A 24,999-nucleotide genomic window follows, 5' to 3' on the forward strand; every position below is an offset into this window, starting at 1 on the left:
ACAAGAAAAACGTTGTTTACCAGTTAGATCTAGAGGTCCTAAACTGAATAACGTCAGCGTGTATCAGGCCATATTCGTATTCTCGGCTTTGGACTGGGCTTAGCTTGCAAGGGAGGCCCATGCGCGGGAACAATGTCATTTGCATTTGAAAAGACTCGCTGCATTAGCCTCAGTTCCAAGCTAGTTCCAGTTCTGAGCTAGTAAGCTAGTTGCACGTTCTTGGCCAGTCCTGTTTAATATACCGTATAAAAACGCCTTTGATGAAAACTTGGCATTATACCGATAAGTATGGATAATCGTATGTGAATGTGAATGCTCTTATTTACTTATAGTGTTATTTGAAAATTCTCCGAAAATTTGAAAGAATTTTTAAACACGACGAACGATTTCTCATTTATTACATGACTGAGAAAATTACGCAGTGCACTGCACTGCATTAACATAAACGATAAATTGGCCTGCTCTCAGCCAGTCACAATGAAGTAATTTTCTCACTCATATACTAACGCGTTCCAAGGACTAGCGTCAACCAGCGGTTTCTCCCATTAGCAGCTATTTGACTTCCGGTTGCTTGGTTGTGCTATGCCTTTCGACCCAGTCCTCTTTACGTTTACTCAACCCAATGAAGATGCTCCCATCTGAAACAAGAAAGAACAACTATCTTGCGTTTTAATCATTGCCCATTTCAACTACTGCTCAGAGACCTGGCACTTTTGTAGTAAAATCGCCGCAGTTCTCATCCCCAGTTTCCAGGCTTTCAGCACGGAACGAACCCCCTTTTGGCGCCCAAGATAAAACGGCTAGCATTATTAGACTCGCCCTTCTTCCTATGGAAGCTCGAGTAATAATCCAGGAATTTCTTTGTGAGTATTAGCTCTAAAGATGAAATTAGGGATCACTCCAAATAATGAAACATTATTTTGACCTTTGGCGAGATAGATCTCAAGACTTTATTATGGTTGTCACCCCGCCGAGGACCAGATAACTTCCTGGTGTGCAAGGTGGTTCCAAGTTTCTTTTGTAGGGCTAACGCTTATAAAAAAAAAAAAACTTCCATAGATTTACTTTTGAGCTAATCTCTAATTCCAGCTAGAAGGGCCTGGAAATGAGTCTGCCTCGTCCTCATTTTTATAGCCTTGAGAAGGAAACGAAGAGAGAGTTGGGCACGACAATAGTTGACGGTTTCCCAAGGCTCCATTTTATATTTTCTGCTCATCGGAAATTAATTATTTTGTGTATTTAGATTTGCAAACGATTAAACCAACAAAGGAAGCAGGTTATAAAATAAATCAAATAGGCGACAAACAAACTAATCAACCAAGCTAATATTCCTCAATTTACATGCATCAACAGTACCATTCAGCGTCACTGAAAACGAAAAGAAGAAACAATGGCGTTCTGAGGATTTTTAATCTCCTAACATTAAATCAGTTTTTTTTCGATATGCAAATGGTTAGGTTTAACCTTTCATTTCAGTTAACGTCAACAAGTGTCCCCGCTGATTGTTTGAAGTTAACTGACTTAGAAAAAAAAAATAGTAAAGTCTTGTTTTGAACGTGCGTATTTTCATATTTAACTTCTCAATAATTCTTTCCTGCAAATACACGCAAAGTAAATACTTCCAACGGAATGAAAAAGGCAAGTTATGCGTGTCGCTGTTTCATCTCATTTTTTTTTTTATCAGAATGAATATGGGTGTTTTTCCCGCGATTTAAAAAAAGCCGATAATAATAATATCTTGGTGGAAAGAAAATTTCAAGGCTTATTTCATGGGACTTGTTCTGAGTAATTAATCATAACTCTCATAACATTTTGGTTTATTAAGTGGCTAGTAGCAAATTCGTTGGCTCTGTACAGCTGTTATTGACAAAATAGCGCGAATATTATTTTGCGATGGAAATTTTGCGGTGGTGCTCATTCAGTGAGAAACGAAAACAAACTGACTATAGGCGGACTGATCTTGCGGCTTGGTAGTATTTCTTTTAAGCAGATTCGAGGTAGGTACAAATTACCTTTATTTAAATGTATAAAGACCCATGCTTTATCTTTTGCATGAATAGAAGATCAGAAAGTCAGGCAAACGAGGTGTAAAATTCATGGCGTGCGAGACATCTGAAAATCTGCATGTAATATGTTGGGAATTGTATTCAGCAGATGGTTTTATTGGAAATCTTTCCTAGGGAGATCGCTAATTTCATTTTTAAGTTCTGAACAGCTTTGCACTTTAAAAGACAAACAACTGGCCCAGTCAAGACCTAGGCCTACTATATTTAGTGTTTTTGAAATTTTGAACGCCTCGTAGAGTTTTCATAGTGCATAAAAAATACGAGGTCTTTAGTTTACCACAGATTTTCAAAACAACGCTTTTTGTACGGAAGTCAGTAAAATCGGAGAATGGTACTTTCGCGTTTCACCGACTGGTTTTGATTTCCCAACGACACGAATCTCGACTGATTCAGTTTAAAATCATTTGCAAGGCTAAAGGTCCCTAAAACTAATAACAGTCTTGGCGATAAGCTGGTTGAAAGAAATATTTTGATTATGCGGCAAGAATTATTTTGATGTCGTGAGACCACAATCTCTCCTGCCGATAATTTTTGTCAAGATTGAATAGAATATTGAAGGTGCGTGGTGCATATTTAAACAAAATTACACAATTTTGGAGGGTTTTATCAAAATTTGAAGATTTTTCTTTCTAATCATTCGTAACAAGAAAAATGTTTTTGCCGTTCGCCGTTTTAAAGGACATTTAAAATATTTGTCGACTGGAAACGGACTTCTTAATTCATGCGATCATATTTTCTACTATAAACAATGTTTTGTTTTTCCAAGCATCTTTCCGCCAAGAGGTAAATAATTCATGATTTTCAGCAGTAGATTTTGATGTCTGCAAGGCAGACACGGCCCGAAGGAGCGAGAAACACTTGATTAGGGCGTTACCTTGGTTACAATGACGTAATCGTGACGCATCAACGCTTTTGAATGGCGAAAGCCTTGATTCACATCATACAACGGCTATGGGGGTCGACAGAATATCAAACGGATGATAGAGCATGAAAAAGAAGAGAAAAAGGCCGACAACCTAATGCAGCTGAGGACAAGAGGTATCTTCCATGCAGTTAACTGTCAGTTTGTAAACTCCGTCGCTGCAAGGTGGCAGAAAAACAATCTAGCGCTGTTTTTTCTGTCCACTTGACATCTCGCCATATAAGCTCATAAAGCTTGATATTGAAATGAAGTATTGTCCGCACTTCGCCTTCAACAAATGAAAATTGCGCGTTGAAATGTTCATTTATTCAAATTGTTAATTACAATCGTCGATGGGAATTTCAATTAGTTTGCATTTCAGTGTTTTTAGGTTTTCGATGAAGCTTTCATGAATCTTCAAGCGCCGACGAGAAAGAGAAAGGAAAAGAGTTTTCCATTTAGCGTGTGCGGTGCGCAAACTTTTACCTGGAAGTCTTATCAAAAACTTCAGATTGCTTTTCTTACAGATTACTATCGCTGCAGGGAGTTGGCAAGAAATGTATTTCCGTAAACAGCGTAAACATGTGCAGTTGTTTGGGTTTTGAGTGATCTTCATTTTTGGCACGTCAAACCTCTTCGCCGAATTGTTTTTGTCAAACACCGCTTTTGGACAACCCGATAATAGCCAGTGAGTTTCCTGTTGTCACGGTGTTTATTACACGTGAGGCCATATATTTGAGTTTAGCAGTTTTATTCCTGAAGCAGTGTAGATTAAATTGCTCAAATAAAAACCAGGAAATTGGCGAAAATAAAAGTTAAAAGCGCTATCAGAAAAAAACTTGTTATCAAGCTCGCATTTTTGGAGATCTTGGGTGCGTTTCGATGTTTTGCTTTCAGTGGGCTAAACTACTTTTAAGCATAATTTGTCCTTAATATTTCATGACGTAAACTCGAATCATGTTTAGCTAACACATGTCTGTTTGTCATCCAATTTTCAGCCACCGAAAATGAACTGGCGTAGAGGAAGAACGACGTTTTCATCGAGGCCGCCGCTTCGAAAATGTCTGATCTTGTGTCGTCGTATTTTGGTGATATCACTGTTCGTTGGTTGCGGTTTAATGCTGAAAGCAGCAGCCGACGGCTTGGATTTGACAGACGGTAAGAACTACAGCTCTTTTTGACAACGTTTTAACAACAAAATTATTGGATTTTAATCTTTGTCGTGATTTATCCGCCTTATGGTTTGCAGCAAATGCCATAGAAACTACGTAAGCAATAAAGACGCCGAAACAGATCGGGGCATTTCGATTCTTCCATCTATCTTCAGCCAATTTTCATAAAATATTAAGTTTTGAGGTGAGCAAATGTCTATTCGAAATCTTCAGCGCCTTTCAACTTTAGGAATTAGGCGAAGAAGACGGATTACGAATTCTTTCACTTCACCCTTCGTTCAAAAGATGATGTTTGAAGTTTGCAGAGCTCAAACCGGAAACTTGCCAATTCACAGCGACCGAACAAAAATTAAAAAAAACAACAACAACTCTATCAGCCCTATATAAAATATATTTTGCAAAACACCTCCCGGCGTAACTAAATTCTCCGAAAAACAAAACATTACCATAAGACGGTAATCGAAAAACAACTTTCCTGAGTCTGTTTAACTTTAATTGAGCGAAGATCTCCCCAAAAATCAGCCAAGAAATCGCTAGCACTGCTAAAAAATATCAAAGCATGACAGGAAAATCTGTTCTAAGTGGCAATATTACGCAAGTGAAGGACATCGCCACACTTTTTACTTTAATATGAGAACGATTATCTCGACAAAGAAGCCTGTAATTGCCTATGGTAATTTACTCTCTCGAAGAAAGTGCCGATTATATTCGTAACATAAAATCGTTTCCAGATGTGCTATGTGTTTGTTTGTTAGCAGTTGCACAATGCACACAAGCATTAAAATTTATTTCGTTTAATTTGTAGTAGCACTGACAGACTCCGATGAAGATAAAAAAAATTAAGAACAAAACCGGGCTATTAGCATGTTGGATACAATATGTAGGAAACGGGTTTTTTGAGCCAAGTTACCTAATCAATAATATCAATCACATTTTTTTCGCTCTGTTTTCCCTTTCCTGCACAAAAACCCAAGGATGTCTTAATTCTTGCTTGCCTGGCTGACGTGTTTCTTCTTAAAAATGTTAACACAACATACTTTTTGTGGACAGCACTAAAACTTGTTAATGTAAACGTAAAATTTATATTTGAATCAAGGTTCTTAATACACCGCTAATTGCACATAAGCTTTTAGACAGTACAATATCTGAAATGCATTTAACGTATTCCAGCAACAATCACCAACCATTTATTTGATTTGTTACTTTCAGCAGAATAAGCGATATTCAAAATTCAGTCTTGAGCTTCGTGTACCCTTTACAACACAATGTATACACGGTTTTTAAAACTTGATGAGGCCCCATTCCGCAAGCTAATCCCATTATTGTTCAATTCCTTTTTCCCAAAACACAATTTTTCGTATTCTATTTTGCTTGTGCTCATGTTTAAAAACAATTGCTGGCAAGGTGTTAAGTATTGCCTTTGGCTTACAAAAGGCCTGTCAATTTATTACTAAAATGCAAATTATATCTTTTTGGCAATAAGTTTGATGTGTTGAAAAGAGCAGGAGAACAAAATAAGTTTTGATCCTGCACACTTTTCATTTTGACACGAAGTAATTTCCTCCCACGAGTAATAAAGATGTTCAGATTAGGGGTTTAAAAGAAAAACAATTATAGCAAACTATAATTATACAACAAATAGGAGAATTCGAGAAAAAAAAATTGCTTGTGTTAGTTTTATGGACCATCTTTCTTGTTGTGTTGTCTTTGTGCCATTATTTAATCAAAACGTTTTTTTCGGGCTTAATCAGTAGTTACAATATATTAGTATTTAGGCATCCTTAATTTTGTGTCATCTGAAATGCAGAATTTCCTATTTGCTAAGCCCACCATTAATTACTAGATTTCGACAACAGCATCACCACTGCAAAACGATTGTCCACAAGTTTCAATTACCTTGGGCACAACAAAAGAACAAATTAATTGGACCTTCCACACACAATACAACAGTCAAGCTTAAATGTCGATATTTGTTGTAGAATAACCGTTGATTCTATCTTATCAGTTTTCTTCAAGATTTCATCGTGTTAAAGGAGACTATGGAAAGCATTATATCCGAAATAAGCTGTGTGTCGCTGCCTGATAAGACTATGTGAACTGTTTGTCGTAAGGCATTTTTCCTAGCACTTTTATTAATTTTTGTGTATTGTTGTCAGCTATTGTTTGCACATGTTAGAAATTTGGATCCGAACATATTTTTTCATTATTTATAGGACAGGAATGACAAACATCTTTCCTTGTTTTGACGTTTAACTGCGAACTGTCTTCTTGTAAGTGACAAAAGACTGGAGCTCAATAAACAAGTTACACAAGACCCAAATAAATCGCACGAGCTGGGAGTAATTGGTGTGTGTTTTGGCCTACGTTTATGAAAAAAGGGAATAGAGTTTTACAGGACTCGTAAAAAGGCAAAGAATAAGAAATACTTTCAGGATTCAGACACTTTCTTCACCTGTCGTCATTCTGTTAGTTTGATTGCTTTTCCGCACCTCAGCTTTGAATGTTGTTATAAGCCATTCAAAACGCCACTAACAATGCAGACGTTTTTAATTAACAAAGAGAAAAAGAAAGGAATTTTGATGAATTTTTTTTGTATGTCGCTAATTCCACGTGCGAGTTTTCTGAAGAGCTATAACAGAACGGGTAAAAAACGTTGTTCCATGTTATAAACGCAGCTGATTCGGTGCAGTATTGCTTGTGTGATGTTTGGGCCTTGGTCATAGCAGTTTCTTTTGCATGACCTTATGAACATAGTCAACAGGCTTTGAGCCCGTAAAACGAGTCCAAATACAAAGATACCCGGCAGCCGCGGCAGTCTGAAATTATTATCGAATTTCTAAGAAATAACTCATTCAGTTCTCCTTAGAATAGTAGATCTTTGTTTAGAAATGTCAAACAATTTCAAGTATTATTTTGGTTTTGTAGTTGAGGAAATTTTCGAGCTTGGGCATATTTTAAAACAAGTCAATGTTTCTACTCTTGGAAAATTTCGTACTCTGACTCCGGAGTCAACTCTCATAGACTTAAATCAACACAAATTACTGTTGAAACTCTCTGAGAGTACTCGATATTTGTTCAGAAATGCCAAGCGATTCTAAGAAATGTTTTGGTTTTGTGGTGGACGATTTACAGACTAAAATGTTTTATGACAGATTTATTATCCAGCGTGTTTACCTGTCGAAAACGCCAAACTTTGAAAACAACTGGGGACTACAACTGACCTGCTAAACATCTCTAAAAACTGCAAAAACCGTGGGAAGTTTGTAGTTGTTTCTGGTGACTGACTGGAGATGGATAATAAAACGCGTTTTTCTGTTCCATTTGAAATTTATACTCCCTCAGCTTGCAACTCTAGCAAGAAAAATTGCATTCTCATCATGAAAACTGCACAAAATTGAAGTACTAGCACTAATTTAATCGATTGTGACAAATCTTCAACTTGTAGAGGCACAAATTTTTTTGAAAGTGTGGGCAGTGGCTTATGTGCCGATTCTGTCGTTATAATTGGAAGGTAAACGTACTATTTCGACCAAAAATGGTCATATGTTTGTTCAGACTGCCCGGATATTGAGCAAAACGTCTTCCTCAGAATCAGCCGGTTGATTCTCAAAGACAGTCGTGTGCGCGTCATTCAAAATTAAACAAAATTTAATAATGGGAATATGACAGGAATTTTAAAAGGCAGCGAAGAAAAATAAAAAGACAAATAGCGTCAAAACATTGTAACTTATTAAAATTTGAAATTTTAAGTCAATTTTCTCTGACTGTTTTTACAGCATCCGAGCACTCTGATCAGGAATTTTACCACTGATTTTTGTCAGTTAATTCGAGTGCTATGCATATCTTTTTTGAAAGATCATGTTTTTTTTTAACAGATTAAAAGAATTTTTTATTGCGCAAATCGTCTTAAAAAAAAGTCATGAATCGACTCGAGCATTACGACGGAAAATCCTTGTCAGTGAAGAACTACTGACGTAGCTACTAAGGAGTAAATTGAACTTTGAATGTTCTCAGCAATTGTTTTGTCGGCAAAATAAATGCCCCCTAGGTCTTTCTTTTTCTAACAAATGTGGTTCATGCTCGCGGAAAATCCAGATACCGTCAATACAGTTTGCGATACCAAAATAGACATTTGTATTACTATATTTTAGAAGTTAACATAAAGATAACAATAGCTGCAGCCAAACCACTGAAAGTATTACTTTATAAACGTTTATATTACTGATACGCCGAAGCCGAGTCCAAAGGAAAAGCGTTTTATTTCTACCAGAATACTCGTTCCCACTTATTTCCAGTTATTCTTCCGTGTAACTTAACTTGGTTTGAACGCAAGAGATTTAAAAGTCTGTTTACGGCTTTGCTTTATTGTTGTAGTGTGATAAATCATTTGTAGCATTTGCATATCTGTAGTGTTCAATTATTTATTACAATCTCCCCACAGAATCAATTTTCCGATCAAGACATCTGCTATCGACTGTCGAGTGGGAAACCTGCAACTTTGAAATCGGCCACGCAAGAAACTATTCCAATCGTGATTCGTGGAGGGCTCCCACTAGGGCATATGGCTGGCTAACGTTACATATATTTTGCGTTCTTGTCATCTTCATAGGTAAAGTACGATTCTGGTTGATGCTTTTTTAACCTAACGGAAAGTAATTATACAAACATCAAAACGTAAAATACAGTTGGAATTCGTAATTGTCATGTTTGTTTGATGTTTTTGCCATGTACATGGTTTACACACTGAAAATTTTAAGTTACTCAAACCGGAAACAAATAAGGTTGCTTTTTGTTTTTACTAAAGAAAATATTCTTGAGCGGCAAGAAATTACGTACACGTGCTTGTTCCTGTATCTTAAGAGTTGTTGTAGCACAACGTTTGGAAGAACGAGAAAAGCTATAGAAAAGTCTTCCCATAACTCGGAACTGTGGCTACAAGGACAGGATAACATTCGTGCGACAGCCGCTCCGCTGTTTTCTGTTATTTTCATTAATCCAGCTACCTCTCAAGGAATGGAGAAAATAGAATAATTTTTCCACTTTTCTCCTCGATGTAAGACTAAATATTTCCCTCTTTTTATATATTGTTTTTTACAGCACTCGCTATTGTTTGCGATGACTTTTTCGTTCCATCGTTAGAAGCTATTTCTGAAAAATTAGATCTTTCCGAGGATGTTGCGGGTGCAACCTTCATGGCTGCAGGTTCTTCTGCCCCAGAATTGTTTACTTCAGTCGCAGGTGTTACAGTCGAGAGCGATGTTGGAATTGGAACGATAGTCGGGTAAGATGTTTCATATATGCTATAACCATGGCCAATCACCGGTAATGACGACTTAAGACAAAAATAGCCCGGAAGCTTGCAAAGATATACCTGATTAAGTGTTTAAGAGGACCGGTAAGGTACTCCCAGAAAAATCGGATGGGAGTGTGCGGCCCACTTCCCAAAACCTTTACCCTGTTTAACACCAAAATCTGTGATTTTCTCTACCCTATTTATGACCTGACCAAACATTTGATGCCCTATTCAGCTAAGACCTGACACTTAAATCAGTACCCTGCTTTAGACCTGTCTCGTTATTAGTTACCTAGTTCATAGTGACGTTAAAGGCATTGTGAAGGGCTTTTGTTGATGGTCTTATCGATTATTATGAAAAAGTATCTTCGTCTAAAAAAAAAACCGAATTCAAGACAAGAAAAACCAGATGCAAAAACCGTTCCCTATTTCAGACCAAAATCACCAAAATCACCAAAATCGATACCCTATTTATGACCAAAATGGCTAAAAAACCATACACTTTGGGGCCGCACATACCCGGCCTATATAGCCCATATAAGGGAGTACCCCCCGGATTGAGACGCTCCCCTATCCACTTAAGTTGCCTCTTCTGCTCACTATGGAAAAGGGGAGGAACAAAATTGCTGTGGCTATAAGAACGTTTTAGGCGTAGCCGTTCCAGTTCCACGTACAATCTGTACAGTTCCGGAAACTGCTACTAAATTCAGCTGTTCTTTCTTTTATGTCACAGGAGTGCAGTATTCAACCTGCTTGTAATTATTGCTCTTACTGCGGCTTTGGCTGGAAAGGTATGCCTTGTCAACTAGTTTGTTTTCGTCATGATTTTAGCAAAGAGGTCTCTTGTTTTGAGAACGTGTTCTCAACAAACAATATTTTGCGATTTCTGTGTTGTTCTCTTCCATCCTTGTGAAGTGAAGAAGAGCTATTTTGTATTTTTCAAGTGACAAACATATTTCTGTGCATAACCTTCGCGAAGGAAATTAGAGTGCATGCCATAATGTAGTGCACAATCTTCAAAACACCGATTAAGGCAATTTTCATACATTCCTTAGGTGCTTCAATTAGACTGGAGACCGTTAATGAGAGACTCTGTCTGCTACGCCTTGTCAATTGGGTTCTTTTCCTGGTTTGCATGGGATGGCAAGTTCGAGCTTCACGAGTCTATAATTCTCCTAGTCCTTTACCTCCTTTACATAGTTTTGATGAAGTTCAACAGCCGGTTAATGGAGTTAATGGCTGGAGCTAAGTAAGTAACTCCGTATATTCCTGTACGTATATTCTTTCTACTGAAATGTGAAAGGTTCTGTGATAAATATATGCAAGTCCTCTACTATGTCAGAATCAGCCGACATCTCTACCTGTAGCTGTTATATCGGCAGAAAAGAAAAACGACACGAGCACGTGCAGTTCTACCGAAGATCAAAATCTGTTAAACCACAGAGCATAGTTGAAGCGAGGGAGAGCAAGGGAGAGCGAGGGAGCGAGTTAGCGACAACGTTCATACCTAAACATTCGTGTGCATGCTTACGCGTATCGCCGTTTTAACAGTCTTAAACTCAAACTGGATCTCAGTCCTTGTTCAAATATTAAGTGCAATTAAACAGTGTAAACGGAGTTCGGTGCATGTAAGCAGCTGTGTAAACGGTAGGTGTAATATTTATAATTGAATGAATTATGTTTATTTGAATAAGTTCATAAACAAACATTTTTTTCTAATACCGACCGTCCTGTTTATTGGTCACCGAGCAGAATCACCTCAAGAGACGAAGAGCTTCCGCTGGCGTCTTATACACTGTTAGTACAAAATAATTCTGTTTTTCCTTTTTAAGTTTGATTAAGAAAATACAAAGAATAAAATCTCCCATCTAAGAATTATGACATGAACAAATATGAATGCAGTAAAAACTTTGTTTAAATACTATTGTAAACGGTAATATTTAGACCTTGACTTCTCTAAATGACAACTGAGTAGACAAATTTTGGAATAAACAAGTCTTGTAACTGTCTTTAGAGTGGGTGTGTCATATAAAGGCTAAATACCTGAGTTAATTTAACAGAGTATACATCGCGGTACTCGGCGTAAAAGCCATGTTTTTATACAAAAAAGTGTAAGTCTGACGTAAATCTGTATCATAAAGCATGCTTAAAACGTAAATGCCCTGAACCATACTCTCAAAAAACACTCAATATTTTAGAATACTCGTTTAGACCGTTAAGGCCCGTGCTGTATTTTTCTTGTATATATGAAAATAGAAAGCTCTGGCTTGTGAAAAAATGACATCAAATCACACTTTTTGAACCCTTACAAAAGCCAAAACCCGTTAAAGCTGTAAGCATGCACACGAAAATGTATCACTCTTACGAGAACTTTTTAGTCACACTACAGGCTTCCGATCATTTTTCTCGTCATGTTATTCTTTTAGGCACAAAGGAGGACAAGTCAGCCCTCAAAACACAGAAGTAACACAGTTTGTCAGTAGTGACATCGATATTCAGGCTGATCAGACTGCACAAAGTTCCTCTGCTGCAATACTTCAAGGTCGGCAAGGCACACCAGCAGGAAAGCTACCTCCTCTAAAATCGTTGGTAAGAAGCAATGTTGAGTAACCAGGCCCGGGTATACAGCTCGGAAAATACTGGACTTACTGGTGAAATAGTTTCAAAAGCTCAGTTCTAACCTGAGTTTCAATCCGAGTTCTACTCTGGCTTTGAGGCTAAATGTACAAAATTTCAGTGTTTTCTTTGCCTCTAAATATGCGACTTATCCAACGTATGGCTGATTCAGTTCTTGTATTGACAGCAGCTATTTCTTTCTTTACCTTCCAGGAGAGCCACGAGGGTGAGGGGGACAACTCTCAGATGTGCTTAACGCCAAACCCCAGCGACACAAGACACAGATTTACACATGCTAACAAAGGGCAGCTCTCCAAGTCATTTGTAAGTACACATATGTTAGTATGCTCTAAAATATCGTGTTAAAATCTGACGTAGCTCAGCTTTGGACCATCTTGTTATTTGGGATATGCCCTGAGTTTTTCTGTGATGAAATTGATCTGACCTGGATAGGGAATCCGCGTGAAAACTAGCTATGGCTGACGTGGAATCCTCTCTAAATATTGTAAATTATTTATTTATTTTTTATTTATTTATATTTAAAATGTTACTCTATTTCTGTAAGTCAAAAACGACACAATATTTTCTCAATATGAATTGCTCACGGTTATCGTAGAAAACTGGGTATTACTATATAGTCACGTGGACGGGTGACGAGTATAGTTATAAAGAAAGTTATCGACTAACGTATCGCCAGTATGTTCAAGTAGAACCGACCTATAATTTCCGCGTGTTGGTGCTAATTAAATGAATCTCGAAGGATGACCTGTCTTAAAATAGGAACATTGCCACTTCGCAGAAAGGTTACTTCGCAGTAAAGAAACTGTTCTAAGAAGGTAAAATCTATGCTAATTCTCTTACATTGATGTAGAGAGGTGGTTGGCAGTCGAGGAAAACAGGAAGAATGGCAGCTGTGCTTCAGGGATGGTACAGATCACTGCAGAGGCAAATCAGTAGTAGAGACAGCAAACTTAGATAGACAGATGTTTGAAGTTGATTTTGTTAGTTATGATGACTCGCAGTAGTGTCAAGTTATAAGCGATTTACTTTGTCAGGAATGAGGTAAAGAAGTAGCAGAAGAAAAGGTTGCCATAGCAACATTGATAGCATTGAAAAAGTAAAAACAAATTAGTGAACTAAAGCCCCGGCCAAACGATCGCAACATTACAACGCAGCATATCGCAACAATGTTGGGCGCAACATGTTACGCGCGTTTGGCCAACCTGTTGTGACATGTTGGATGTTGTTGGCTCAAATTCGACCATTTTCAAACTTGAGCCAAAAACACCTGACACGTCGCAACAGGGTGGCCAAACGCGCGCAACAGGATGCGCTCAACAATGTTGCGATATGTTGCGTTGTAATGTTGCAATCGTTTGGCCGGGGCTTAATGCATTCCACCATTCACTCTACTATTTTCGGCGGAATGTTTTTCAAAATTTTGTCGTGGTTATAAACTGCGGAGTACCTCAAATAGAAAGCAATAAAACAGAACATTCACAACAATCAAATCCTAGCGATCGTCACCGTCACCGTGATAATTTCACAGAAAGATAGTTTCACAGAGAGATAGTTTGCTAACCAACATCTCAAACACCTTTTTTAATTCCTGTCTCTACTTTTCGATCGATTTCCGTTTTCAACCACAGATCAATCTATCCCTGGGACGCAGCCATCATTCCGGGCCTCAAGTTAAGCCTCGGCTGTCCGTATCATATCCGACTCTAAGAGACATTTATGACCCTAAGGCACACCGAAGGAGTTCCGTCGGATTCCTTACCCCAGGGGAAGGACTTAGGCTCAAATCCATGGCACAGAAACAAGTGATGAAAGAGTACGCCAAACGCCGAGCAGATATGGCGGACCAGCCAACGGTCTCTGTTGTTCACGTGGATGCCAACGGGAATGCCCACACAGTACCTATGGACGATGATAAGGAGACAAAAGTCGGCATGAAATCCATGGCTGATGTAAAAGCAGACGAGGAGGAACAAGAGAAAATGAGGCCTTGCCCATGTTTACCCGCAGTGTCTGCTGAGTTCCCAGAGTACCCTGTGGAGGGAGGCGCTCTCGCTCCATTTAAGTTCTTCCTTGGTTGGGTATTATTTGTACTGAGCTTTCCATTTATCTGTATGTTTACCTGGACTATTCCGGACTGCAGTAAGCCACACAACCGCAAGTACTTCCTAGCTTCCTTCACGATGTCTATCGTTTGGATAGCCATTTTAAGCTTCGCCATGGTAACGTTGGTTGGGCGATCGGGGTGCATTCTTAGCGTGGACAAGTTTACCATGGGATTAGTAGTCATTGCCATCGGCACTAGTGTTCCGGTAAGTAATTGATTCCAGAGCTTTTATCATCAGCGTCGCCATTACCACAATAAAAGAACAATCTTTCCCTTTGGAGGTTATCTACAAATAGACTCGATGTTACCGTGCGTCTGTTCAGTATAAATCTACTAGCGTTCTATCACGAATGCCGTTCTCTGATTGGCTATGCTACTCACTATCTATTCTGTTGTAGATAGTGAGTAGCGTAGCACAGTGCGCTAGGGGCCCGCTTCCTTGTGTTTTCGAAGTGTCTTTGAAGAGGATTCGGATTAAATTTTTGAACGACTAATAGATTTATGGTAAAACAATAAGATTATTCGCTCTCGATTTCTATGCGTGATAGTTGATTTGGGCTGCGCGCTCGTCAACTATCACGCGATAGAAATCTCGACCTCATAATCTAATTGTTAAATAGATCACAGATGACGTCAAAATGTGGTAAGAACAACTGAAAAAGGGGCACAAGAGGAGATAGCCGAGTGTGTCACTTCTGTTTTTACCAAATATCCGAGCATATTTTCGCGCCAAATGGAAGCTATTATGTCTATTATCCTTCAAATATTTTTAGCAACAGGCGCAGTTTTGAAAATTGGGGAATATCATTCGGATATTCCCCAGTTTTAGCTGGGGGATATTCAGTCACCTGACACGTTTAGATCGATGGCGCGCGAGCGAAAATATTCGATGGATTATGATACTGCATAAAATAATCATATCATCATTTCAGGATGCTTTGAGCTCAATCATTGTCGCACGGGATGGATTTGGAGACATGGCTGTTTCAAACGCCATTGGATCAAACGTGTTTGACATCAACCTTGGCATTGGCTTGCCATTTGTTATCAGAACCTTGATTGATAACCTGGAACCTATCCATTTACTAACACCAGTTGAAGAGGTAAAGATAGAAATATCCGCCTTCTTAGCTCAAACTGGCTTAATTCACATCTCTATAGATGGCTTTCCGAAACTAAAATGAGTGCCAGTATGCACTGCGCTAACTTACTGAGCATAATAAGGCCCGGACCACACTTCAACGACCGAAAACGTTGATGAAAACGGTTTCAAAAGTGGAGGCTTTTGAAAACGCATCGTTTCTAGTGTGGATAGGTGAAACATACGGAGGCTTTTGAAAACGGTGCCGAAAATAAGCGCCGTCTACTGTGGTTTCGATTGGTGTTTTTGAACGTTTTAGTGTGGACGATAGGCGAAAACGCATCAAAAAGTCTGCGTTTTCATTCGAAAACGCTAGTGTGGTCGAAAGTATTTTGCTTCGTTCCATTGAGACGAAAACGGATACTTTCAAAAACGCATTAGTGTGGCTGGTAACAACACTGCTGATTTTTCTTTGCATTTAAGCTTCTCTGAGAGGCAAGTAATCGTTTCAACGTCAACTAACATGTTCACCTACCCTTAAAAAAAATCATAATCGCTAGAAAAGTGACCTATTCTTTATCTTATGTATGGTGAAATATTACATTCTAATGACCAAGAAGGTAAAGGTTGAACAACAACAACAACAAACAACAAAAACCTTCTATTAAAAAATCTCTATGTCGACTTTAATTTCACGCCTAGAAACGTCTTGATTTCTTCCTTCCTCCCGTACCCCGCGAAAGCACATGCGTTCTATTTAACAGTGCCTCATTGCAGGTGTCTGAAAATTCTGTATTTCTCTGTAATTTCCGTATAATATTTCTCAACTGACGTTTGCCGTTTTTGTTCCTTTAGGAAATGCTTTCTTCAGGAAGTCTTGTGATGGTACCGCACGTCAAATTTGGTTTCATTTTGTTTCTTATTCTACTCATCGCCCTCGGGATTTTTGCGAGTGTACGGTTTAAATTGAACAGAAAAATTGGTTTCTCCTTTTTCGTCATGTATATCGCGTTTGTTGTCTACGGTTACGTTCAAGATCTGATCTGCGACTACGACTGTTGATCCGTGGAAAATTTATACTAACTCGTTACTAACTCTTAATTAAATATGCTATTATTTGTTTATTTTTTTTGGCCATAAAGATATTCCTTTCACTTTAGAAGTAGACCGTATTTGCGTAATATCTTGTTTTCGCACAGTTACCAAGCTTCTAGCCAGGATAATGACAATGATAATAAACCCTTGATCTCATTGGTAATCGAAGTTTTATTTGAATTGTTATTTTTATACAAAGTTCACTTTTTAATAACGAAAATTTAATATCATCAGCTGCATTGGAGTTTGAAGAGGTAGCCTGCTTTCCCTTGACATTACAACATAAAGTTTCTTGCTACTTTTGAAAGCAAACGTTAATTTAAATAAGGGGAAACCAAAACTACCCGATGAAGTAAGAAAGAGCGGAATAGCTTGATTTCAAAAAGAAAAAAAAATCGAAACAAAAACACTTATACCGTTAACTTCATTGAAAGCTTTCGAGCTTAATGGCATCAAGGAAAATATAAGCAATAGTTCTTCAAAGAAGAGAGGAGTGGTGTTACGAAACTAATGCTGGAATCGTTTAGATCTCGAGCAGAAACTGTTTCCCGTTACGTGAATTTTCCACAATACCATTCAATTAAGTTATTTACATTACCCAGACGTTTTTTGTACGCTAGAGTGTAGGAAGTTATGTAAAGAAAGATAATGAGAGCTCCTATGTAAATATAAGTTTTAAGAAAGTTTGAAAACAATCTTAGATAAGTTTATATCAGCCGAGAATTTTTTGTGTTGAACACAACAGAAGTGGCGTATTTAACATTTGGAACTGTTTGAGGAAAACAAAACAAGAAAAGACTTAAATTTATTTTCAATAAAACAGACTGAGGAAAAACCTGCTTGAGAAGTTTTCTTTAATATAAATAAGACGTGGGCTATATAGGATATTTGCGTCTTAGTTCTAACTATTTACTTAAGTTACGTTGCTGCCAGTAGTTCCTGTCGCATCTTTTTCAACTTGGTTATCCAGCGGGCCGTCTTAGTTTCTTCGTCTTCGTGAAGCTGAAGAAACAATGAAGATTAGCACAACTGTTACACGAGTTGGTCGCAAGACTCATGTTCTGCCCTTTTCGAGGATTCCACCTAGCCTGGTTTGATGCTCCAAAGGAACTGGTTAGCATATGAAACTAACTAGTAAACGGTTGAACCTAAACTGTTGGCCGACAGTAGGCCAAGGGTTTTTTCGGGGAGCTGTTCTTCACAGTTACCTGTTACTTTATTGATCCAGCTGTTTGCATTAAATAGTGTCATCAGAGTCCCATATAACAAAATACGAATAGTTAAAATAGGAAACGTTATCAAGAAACAAATTCCCAGTGACAACCATTTTAAAGTTAGCCCTTCACCAATATTTGACCCACCATAAGTTTATCTAAACCATAAAAACTCTCTTACCCATGAAGCAAACAGACCCTCCTTATCGACTGATTGTGTCATAACTGGCTGTGGTGTGGTCTTCACATCAGGTAAAGCAGCAGCAGTAGACGACGGAGTAACTTGTGACACTGTACCACCAGCGCCAAACATGGCTGCTTCATGACTATCATCTATGTCTTTTCCACCAAACTGTCAGAGAAATAAACAAGCAAACATTCAACAACAGCTGAGGCTAATTTGCAAGTGAACATTTGTTGACTTAAGGTTACAGTATACCTTCAGGGGTGTCTCGCGCGCAAGCGATGTAGCGCGTGCAGTTTAAGCTGTAGATACCTAAACCCCTATATCAAATTAAAGCTTATGGAGCTGGCTATCAAACTATACCAACAATTTTGAAAGAAAATGAATCGTCGAATTTTTCACGACCACTAAATGCGAGGGCCCGAATCACCTTTCGAAAGCTACAAGTCAAAGCGAATTTCGTTTCTCGCCAATTTAATTTTTTCCTCGGTTTCAGGGCCCAAAGCGCTTAAAAAACGTGTCTGCGTTTTGGCATATTCGATTGCAGTAAAAAGTTACAGAACATTTTCGAAATAGGATTAAAAAAATGTGGAGTGATCGTACAAAAATCGCTCTCGAAGAAAAAGTATTTCGAAATTAACAATTCCCAGACACGCTTTTGTAGTTTATATGTTAAACTAGCCACTGTCCAAATTTAAGAGCAATTGAACAAATTCCCTTTGAGTTATAACTCTTTAAAGTGTCTGCTTCAAGTGAAAAAATTTATTCGAGAAAACAGCGCTAAGAAAAATTTTCTGCTTCGCGAACAAACTCCGCCCACAAACGCCTTCAACTGGGTTCTCAGGTAACTAAGCCAATCAGTGCAGGGAAAGTTTACTGCCGTTAACCGCCTGTTGAAATTTACGCGCGAATCTCTAAAAAACTCTTGTGTTTCGCAATGCGCTCAAGGAACCGAAGGCAGAGAGATAATTTTTCTGTAGCTCGGTTTTTCTTGAAGCTGGTCTGGCAAAATGGGGAAGACTAAAAAGGATACGAACGCTAGAGTGGCTGAGCGAAGGAAACAAACAAAAGACAGCGCGGAGAGCAACTGTGTGTGGGCAACTGTGCATGGATAATATTTCAAATGGTCTCAATGAGTCCGACGATTCGTCGATATCGGACTCATCAGAAGAGTCTCTGTCAGCATCCCTGTTATTGCTGTCAAGTTCCGAAATTTTTACAGAACCTTTCTTTTCTCTCACCACGAATATTTGCCCGCCTTATACGATAACTATAGCTTCATCCGCGTGGCGAACTTTCGCTTCTTCACTCATTGATGTATTTTCATTCGTTCTTCGCTGTTTTCGCTTTTTCGAACCGGTCCATGGTTTAAACGTGGTCTATGTTTACTTATAACTTAATAGAGACACGCCTAATATCAAAAATGCTGGGTAGTCGGAACAACAATGCTGATCAACTGAGTAGTCAATTCGTGACATCCATATAGGTAATTCCCGCGAAAATCGTCTCGGTTGATTGCATACGCGCCATAGGGCTGTCAATCTAGAGGTAAACTTTTACTTTCGGTGAAAACGTAAAACCGCCATTTCTCCGCCAATATTTAGCCTTTTTCAAAATTTTTTTTTCAGAAATTAGAGATTATTCTTCGACCTCTATTTTGACCCAAAAATCCAAATTTGAAGAAAATTGCCGACCCGAAGGTATACTGTAACCTTAATTAGTTGGCTCATTCAAATAAGCCAGTTTACACACTTCAATTTGCTGGGTTCATTTTTGCTTTCATTGAACTGCATAGATTAAAATAGGCTCTACAGGAACAGATTGATCTGATTTAGAATGCGCAATTAAAAATGTTTAAAAAATACTTTTTTCCAATTTTTACTAGCATTCAAAAACAGCCCTCCTTCATTGCTCCCCACCCTGAGTGGCACCTCACAATAAGGACGTCTGTGAGTTACTGGCAAAAATTTCAAACTGATGACTCATGGAAGGGAGCACAGATGGCTGTTTTTGCAGGCTAAACTTTTACAAATCTCCATAAGAAAATTTGCACCAAAAATCAAGGTCAATAAGAAATTAGCTACGAACTGAGCTAAGACAGTGAAACAGTTAGAATACGGGAGACAGTAAAACATTTGGTGCTTGGTAAGCTATGCCCTTGATGCAAAAAGTCTTCCATACAACCTCAGCTCAAAACAATTCTTGGCAAAATATGTTAAAAGGAATTTCTGTCACCTGTTGGTCTTTCGAGCCTGCAGATGAACTGAATGACTGCGGCACAAACTCATTACTTTCTATCTGTAATATAGCCTCCTTGTTAGGTGCTAGCTGCTCTGTTGGAAAAATAATAAAAAAATCAACTGATAAATAATTTGTGAAAATAAACAGAAACACACCCTTATTGTCTTCTACCCCCATTTTCTTTGGATGGCAGTTTCCTATATACTCCCACCATAAAATAATTATCCAATGAAATAGCAGAATGTCCATGATAGCTGTCAAGTTTTTACATAGCAAAATGATTAAAAATAATAAATAATTATTGGATGAGATTTTTGTGATATCAGGAATAATCAAGGTTGAGGTAAGTGTTATCAGCTGAAGCCGAACACACCGAACACAGTTTATTTTCGACAAGCCACGTTCTCACTTTACTGTCTGTGAACTTGACACTGTTCTTGGAAATCATGCATTGTACGTGCAACCTGCAGATTATTTAGTAATCTGCTAGCAGATTAGTGAATAATCTGTAGGTTGTGCTGTATCCCAGAATTAACTGTAGGCTTTTAGCCAATGAGAAGACAGATGACAACTACAATGTATAATAATAACATTACCACCACCACCACCACCACCACCACCAACAACACTAACACTAACACTAACACTAGCAATAACAGAAACAACAATAACAATAATAACAATAACAACAACAATAATAATATACAAGGACTCACTTAATTCCTTTGTAGCTTTGTCTCTTTTCAGGACTTCATCTTTGGATTCTGTTCACAAAATCATTAATAGAAAAGTGCATTTCAAGGTAGAGGGGCTCACTCACGGTATTTTGAGTTATTTTGGCCACAAACAAAAATACCTTTAAATGGTAGGAAACCTGAAAATAACAGTTTAATAAGATAGAAAACACCAAAGAGATAATGATAAACCATAAAGGAACAAGGATGGCTAAGGATGGAGAAGATTAACACGGATTACAAATGATGAATTTGAAAAATTGAGTCTAGACTTTTCAATATACACAAAAGTTGTGACTGAGCTCCTTTAACATTCACAATAAAATGGAAGTTGAAACAACAGAAAAAAAACTCAAAATGATGTTCACACATTACCTGCTTTTGCCAGAGCTTTCTTCATCTTTTGTTTTGTTTTTTCCTTTGAGCTCTTTAAGAAAGAAGAGGTAAAATTTGTAATGAGATCTAAGTTGAAAAATGAAACAGAATCCAAAACTCATTTCACATTCCCCCAAATCCATGGTACACCCCAGATTTCAATTTCAATAAATTTGAAACTAAAATATGACCACCTTTACTTTGGAAATATGTAAATGGATTTGTTAAATACATGTGGCTGGCTCGTTCGTAACTTCTGGTCTCTTTTGTCCTTGTCTTCCTACCTCACCAATTCTTATCCTTGCTAATTGAACTCCGTTATTTCAAACCCAAAATCATTTCTCGTGGATTTGCCCTTCAGTCATTTACTATTGGCTATTTTCAAACTTCTGCTATTTCAAACTGTTTTTGTTTCCCTCGAGAGCAACCTTGTTCCAGGGTCTCTCATCTTACCGTCCCCTGGAGTGAGCAACGAGAGACCCTGGTTGGGTCTGGTCACGTGTCTCCCAGAATCTGGGGGATGACAATTAAGTTATTGAAGGGATGGGTGGCCTAGTAGGAATTTTGTCTATACTTAGCCTACGGTAGTGCGGGATGTGTTGTCACCAAAGTAAACCAAGAACGATATGTTCTGCGGCAATGTCCGGTGGCAATATTCGGCAAACGCTGAGGAAAACAGAAATCCAAGTTGCTGAAGGTTGTATGGTTCAGTGAAGGACGTTACATATTGTAAAAATCTCCTCAAGAAGGCAAATGGAGAATTGCACACCACGGCCGAGGCTGTGTATGGAAGATCTTTGACTCATCTTTACCTCAGAATGAAGTGTAGGTCTTGTGAACGGCGATTAAATAATTTTAGAGAATTCAGAGCCTTTTTATTGATCACTGAAAGCTAAGGTCACTTCGAAAGGAGCGAAAGGGTGAAAAGATTTACTGAAGTTTCACTGAGCCGTCGGTGCCCTGAACTTTGCAGAGCGTGAATGATAATACAACAAGCTCGTTGTGGCATTTCGCTGTCGTTGCTGATAAACTGGATTTAACTTCGACCAAAAGGAGGCTAGAAAAAAAAAAATTTTCTTGTGTTGTTAATAAATTAGTGTATGTGACTCCACTGGTTCGTGACAATTGTGCACATTCTCATTTAATTTTCGATCTCTTGACCTTTCTTTGTTTCATGCGTGTTTCTGAGGGGCACTTTTTATGCCGTGTTATTAAAAGAAATGGAAATTATATAATATTAAGTAGAGTGAAGTCGTTTGATTGTGTTGCAGCATATTTTTAGAGGTCGTAGGTCTGCATGGTTTCCGCTGGTAACTGCACGTCGTTTCTCAGAGTTTGACACCTCTGTATAAATTTGCCATGCCGTGCTTATACTTTGTTTAGGTTTGTTTCTATTGCAAGATATGTTTTAAGGCTCTCAGTACTGGCTCTCCAGGGACAAAGATAAAAATATTCTGTGAACATATTGCTTACTTGCATTCTATATTGTGATGCCAGGCCCGGCTATTTGATTAGAACTGTTTGCAAGCACAGTGCGCTGCACGAATATCATATTTATCTTTGTCCAGTTTTTCTTCAGAGACTGCCATAGCTTTACTTTGAGAAAGCTATACATTTTCCTAGAGACATTATGTTTTTTGCATCAATTTTATCGAGTGCATTCAAAGGAGAAACAACAATTACTGTGGGATGAAATTGCGCTGCTTGTCGTCGAGTCGACGTCCACAGTTGAAATATGACTGACTTTCCATAAATCCAGTGGGTAAGACGGCTACACTGAAAATCAAGACCACTAAATTGCCTCAAGGCAGGCTTGCTTAACCTTAAGGTAAACGTTGGAATATTATTCGAAATTTCAGCCTAAAAGCTAAGTATTGATAAACGGCGTGAGTAATGGAAGTCACAGCGCGATACTTTGAATTTGACAAAGCTCAACGCGACAAATTGCTAATTACAAAGGACCCCTCCCTGATGTTCTCAATTGTGAAAGTGGCATGTGACCAGACCCAACCAGGGTCTCTCATCGCTTGCTTCAAGGGGCGGTAAGATGAGAGACCCTGGGACGAGGTTGCCTCAAGAGTTCAAGATAACAGAGTTCAACTGTACAAACTTGCCACTAGCTCACCTGAGAACTTGAACTCCTGCATAAATAGAGAGAAAATGAATATTGTCAGAAACATCACTTCTGTTTTGGAGCTATTGCTGTTGTAGTTCAAGTTAGAAGAAAAGTCTTCTTGAGTAAGATGGCCTTAAGGTAGCTTATTTCTGTTTTGTGACAGAGCTCAACTTTTGCACACAAACCAACTCTCGAGAGTGCGCAGTATGACCTGAAAATCATCTTTAAAACTACCGGTACTGGTGCCCATCTCCCTTAAAACACTCAGTTGTTTGCATTTGCTAAATTTCATTTATATTTCCTTTGTTCAATTGTAGCATGTAATGGTAGAACAGTAATAAGAGAAAGAAACAAACACCACAGAATATTTTACAAAGAGTTTTATCTTACTTTTTATCTTTTTTGCTTCTCCTGCTTTCATTGTCACTTGAACTACTACTATAGCTTCTGCTGCTGCTTGATCGGCTATACCTGCGATCTACAAATATATCACAATAGTGATTAACTGAACAAATAAAGGGGTTCTGAGTAGAGTCTAGCTCACAAGTGCATTTCCTTGCATTTGCATTTGAGCTGCACGTATGAACCAAGCTTTACATACCACTTGAAGGAACAAGCAATGTTTTGGGAAAATCATTTCAAATAAAGTTTCTGATTATTACCAGGATTCTTATCACTTGAGTTAACTCTAACAAGGCAATGGTGGTACGGGGGGGGGGGGGGAGGGTACTTGATCCATGTTTAGCTATTATTATTTTTTTTTTTGGGCGGGGAGGTGGGGGTGAGGGTGCTTGACCCACGTTTTGCCAGTTGGATGTGCAGTGTGCTGGGGGTTCGATTCCTGGCCCTACTCAGAATAAAGAAAGCCTTAAATACATGCCCTGGGTAGAACAGCACCCTTTATTCTAGAATTTTCTCTTGATTAACCTAGCTAAGAAAAAAGTTAGTTCAATGTCACCTTACCTTTTCGACTTGATCTGTGGTGTGACCCATGGAAGAAAAAGGAAAGAAAAACTAACGATAAGATTTAGCTACTTGGTTTAAACCATAGATAACAGGGGGAAGAAATAAGCTGGAGATTGTAGCCTGGGTTTTTATACAAACCTGCCGCGTCTGTAATCTTCATAACTACTGCTTCTTGATCTGCTTCGTTTTCGATCGCGGGATCTTGACCGCTTTCGCCGTTCTCGACTTCGACTTCTTCTTTCACGCTTCCTGGAAGATCTGTGTTTCTTTCGCCTATCGTCGTCCGAATCTGAGCTGTGTCTACCCATTACTTGCCGGCTAACTGAAAGGATCAAATGCAGCCGCCATGTTGGAATATAACAAATGCCCGAACAGTCTCAAGGGATTCCAGACACTTCGGGCTCGTTACCATTCTCGTCCCACAAGCTACCTGTATCTCTTAACCGGCGGAGGCTTGGCGCGAGGAAAGGCAGGCTCTGGAGACCGTCTGTGGGGACACATGATTTCATTGGCTAGATTCTTTCTAATTCAACCCTGGCTTTCCATACCAAACTTGTCCAACTCTTTGATCTCTAATTTAAAACCGTTCGATTACAGCATCATATCTATGGACCTGAACATTTTAACAACAGGAATTCTAATCAGAATGGTCCAAAATGGCCATTCACGTTACAGAGGACCTAACTGAATACTCCCACCCTCTTCAGACTCTTTTTAAGAGGTAGTGAGTGATTGTTCTCACAAAAATAATGACAGTTTGACAGTTGCATGGAAGTGTTTTACAACCAGGCTTGTTCATTTGCATCAGGGTTGATTATTT

At 38.5% G+C, this 24,999-nt stretch overlaps 2 protein-coding genes across 6 annotated transcripts; one reads left to right on the forward strand and one right to left on the reverse strand.

The window, feature by feature from the left end:
* Positions 1 to 1,702: 1,702 nt before the first annotated feature.
* On the forward strand, positions 1,703 to 17,184 carry LOC110041733 (sodium/potassium/calcium exchanger 4-like). Of its 5 annotated transcripts, none has more exons than XM_020747042.2 (12): positions 1,703 to 1,997; positions 3,966 to 4,125; positions 8,581 to 8,748; positions 9,237 to 9,420; positions 10,166 to 10,223; positions 10,488 to 10,681; positions 11,185 to 11,229; positions 11,859 to 12,021; positions 12,262 to 12,372; positions 13,698 to 14,378; positions 15,106 to 15,276; positions 16,110 to 17,184. In XM_020747042.2, exons 2-12 carry the CDS (start codon positions 3,975 to 3,977, stop codon positions 16,314 to 16,316), a joined length of 2,133 nt encoding a protein of 710 aa, XP_020602701.1. In that variant the 5' UTR covers positions 1,703 to 1,997; positions 3,966 to 3,974; the 3' UTR covers positions 16,317 to 17,184. The 5 variants fall into 5 exon arrangements, with proteins under 5 accessions (XP_020602701.1, XP_020602699.1, XP_089149690.1 ...); XM_020747040.2 differs by lacking the exon at positions 1,703 to 1,997 and adding an exon at positions 2,797 to 3,104; XM_089293564.1 differs by lacking the exon at positions 1,703 to 1,997 and adding an exon at positions 2,797 to 3,104 and having other exon boundaries at positions 13,797 to 14,378.
* On the reverse strand, positions 16,501 to 24,946 carry LOC110041737 (uncharacterized). Its single transcript, XM_020747046.2, has 9 exons — positions 24,318 to 24,946; positions 24,177 to 24,190; positions 23,604 to 23,691; positions 23,223 to 23,238; positions 21,098 to 21,149; positions 20,705 to 20,752; positions 19,983 to 20,080; positions 17,745 to 17,915; positions 16,501 to 17,351 (listed from the first exon to the last, which is right to left on the reverse strand). Exons 1-9 carry the CDS (start codon positions 24,485 to 24,487, stop codon positions 17,268 to 17,270), a joined length of 741 nt encoding a protein of 246 aa, XP_020602705.2. The 5' UTR covers positions 24,488 to 24,946; the 3' UTR covers positions 16,501 to 17,267.
* Positions 24,947 to 24,999: the final 53 nt, after the last annotated feature.

This window comes from Orbicella faveolata, unplaced genomic scaffold (genome assembly GCF_042242905.1).
Source record: "Orbicella faveolata isolate gen_17 unplaced genomic scaffold, um_ofav_v1 contig_25, whole genome shotgun sequence".
Classification (NCBI taxonomy): domain Eukaryota; kingdom Metazoa; phylum Cnidaria; class Anthozoa; order Scleractinia; family Merulinidae; genus Orbicella; species Orbicella faveolata.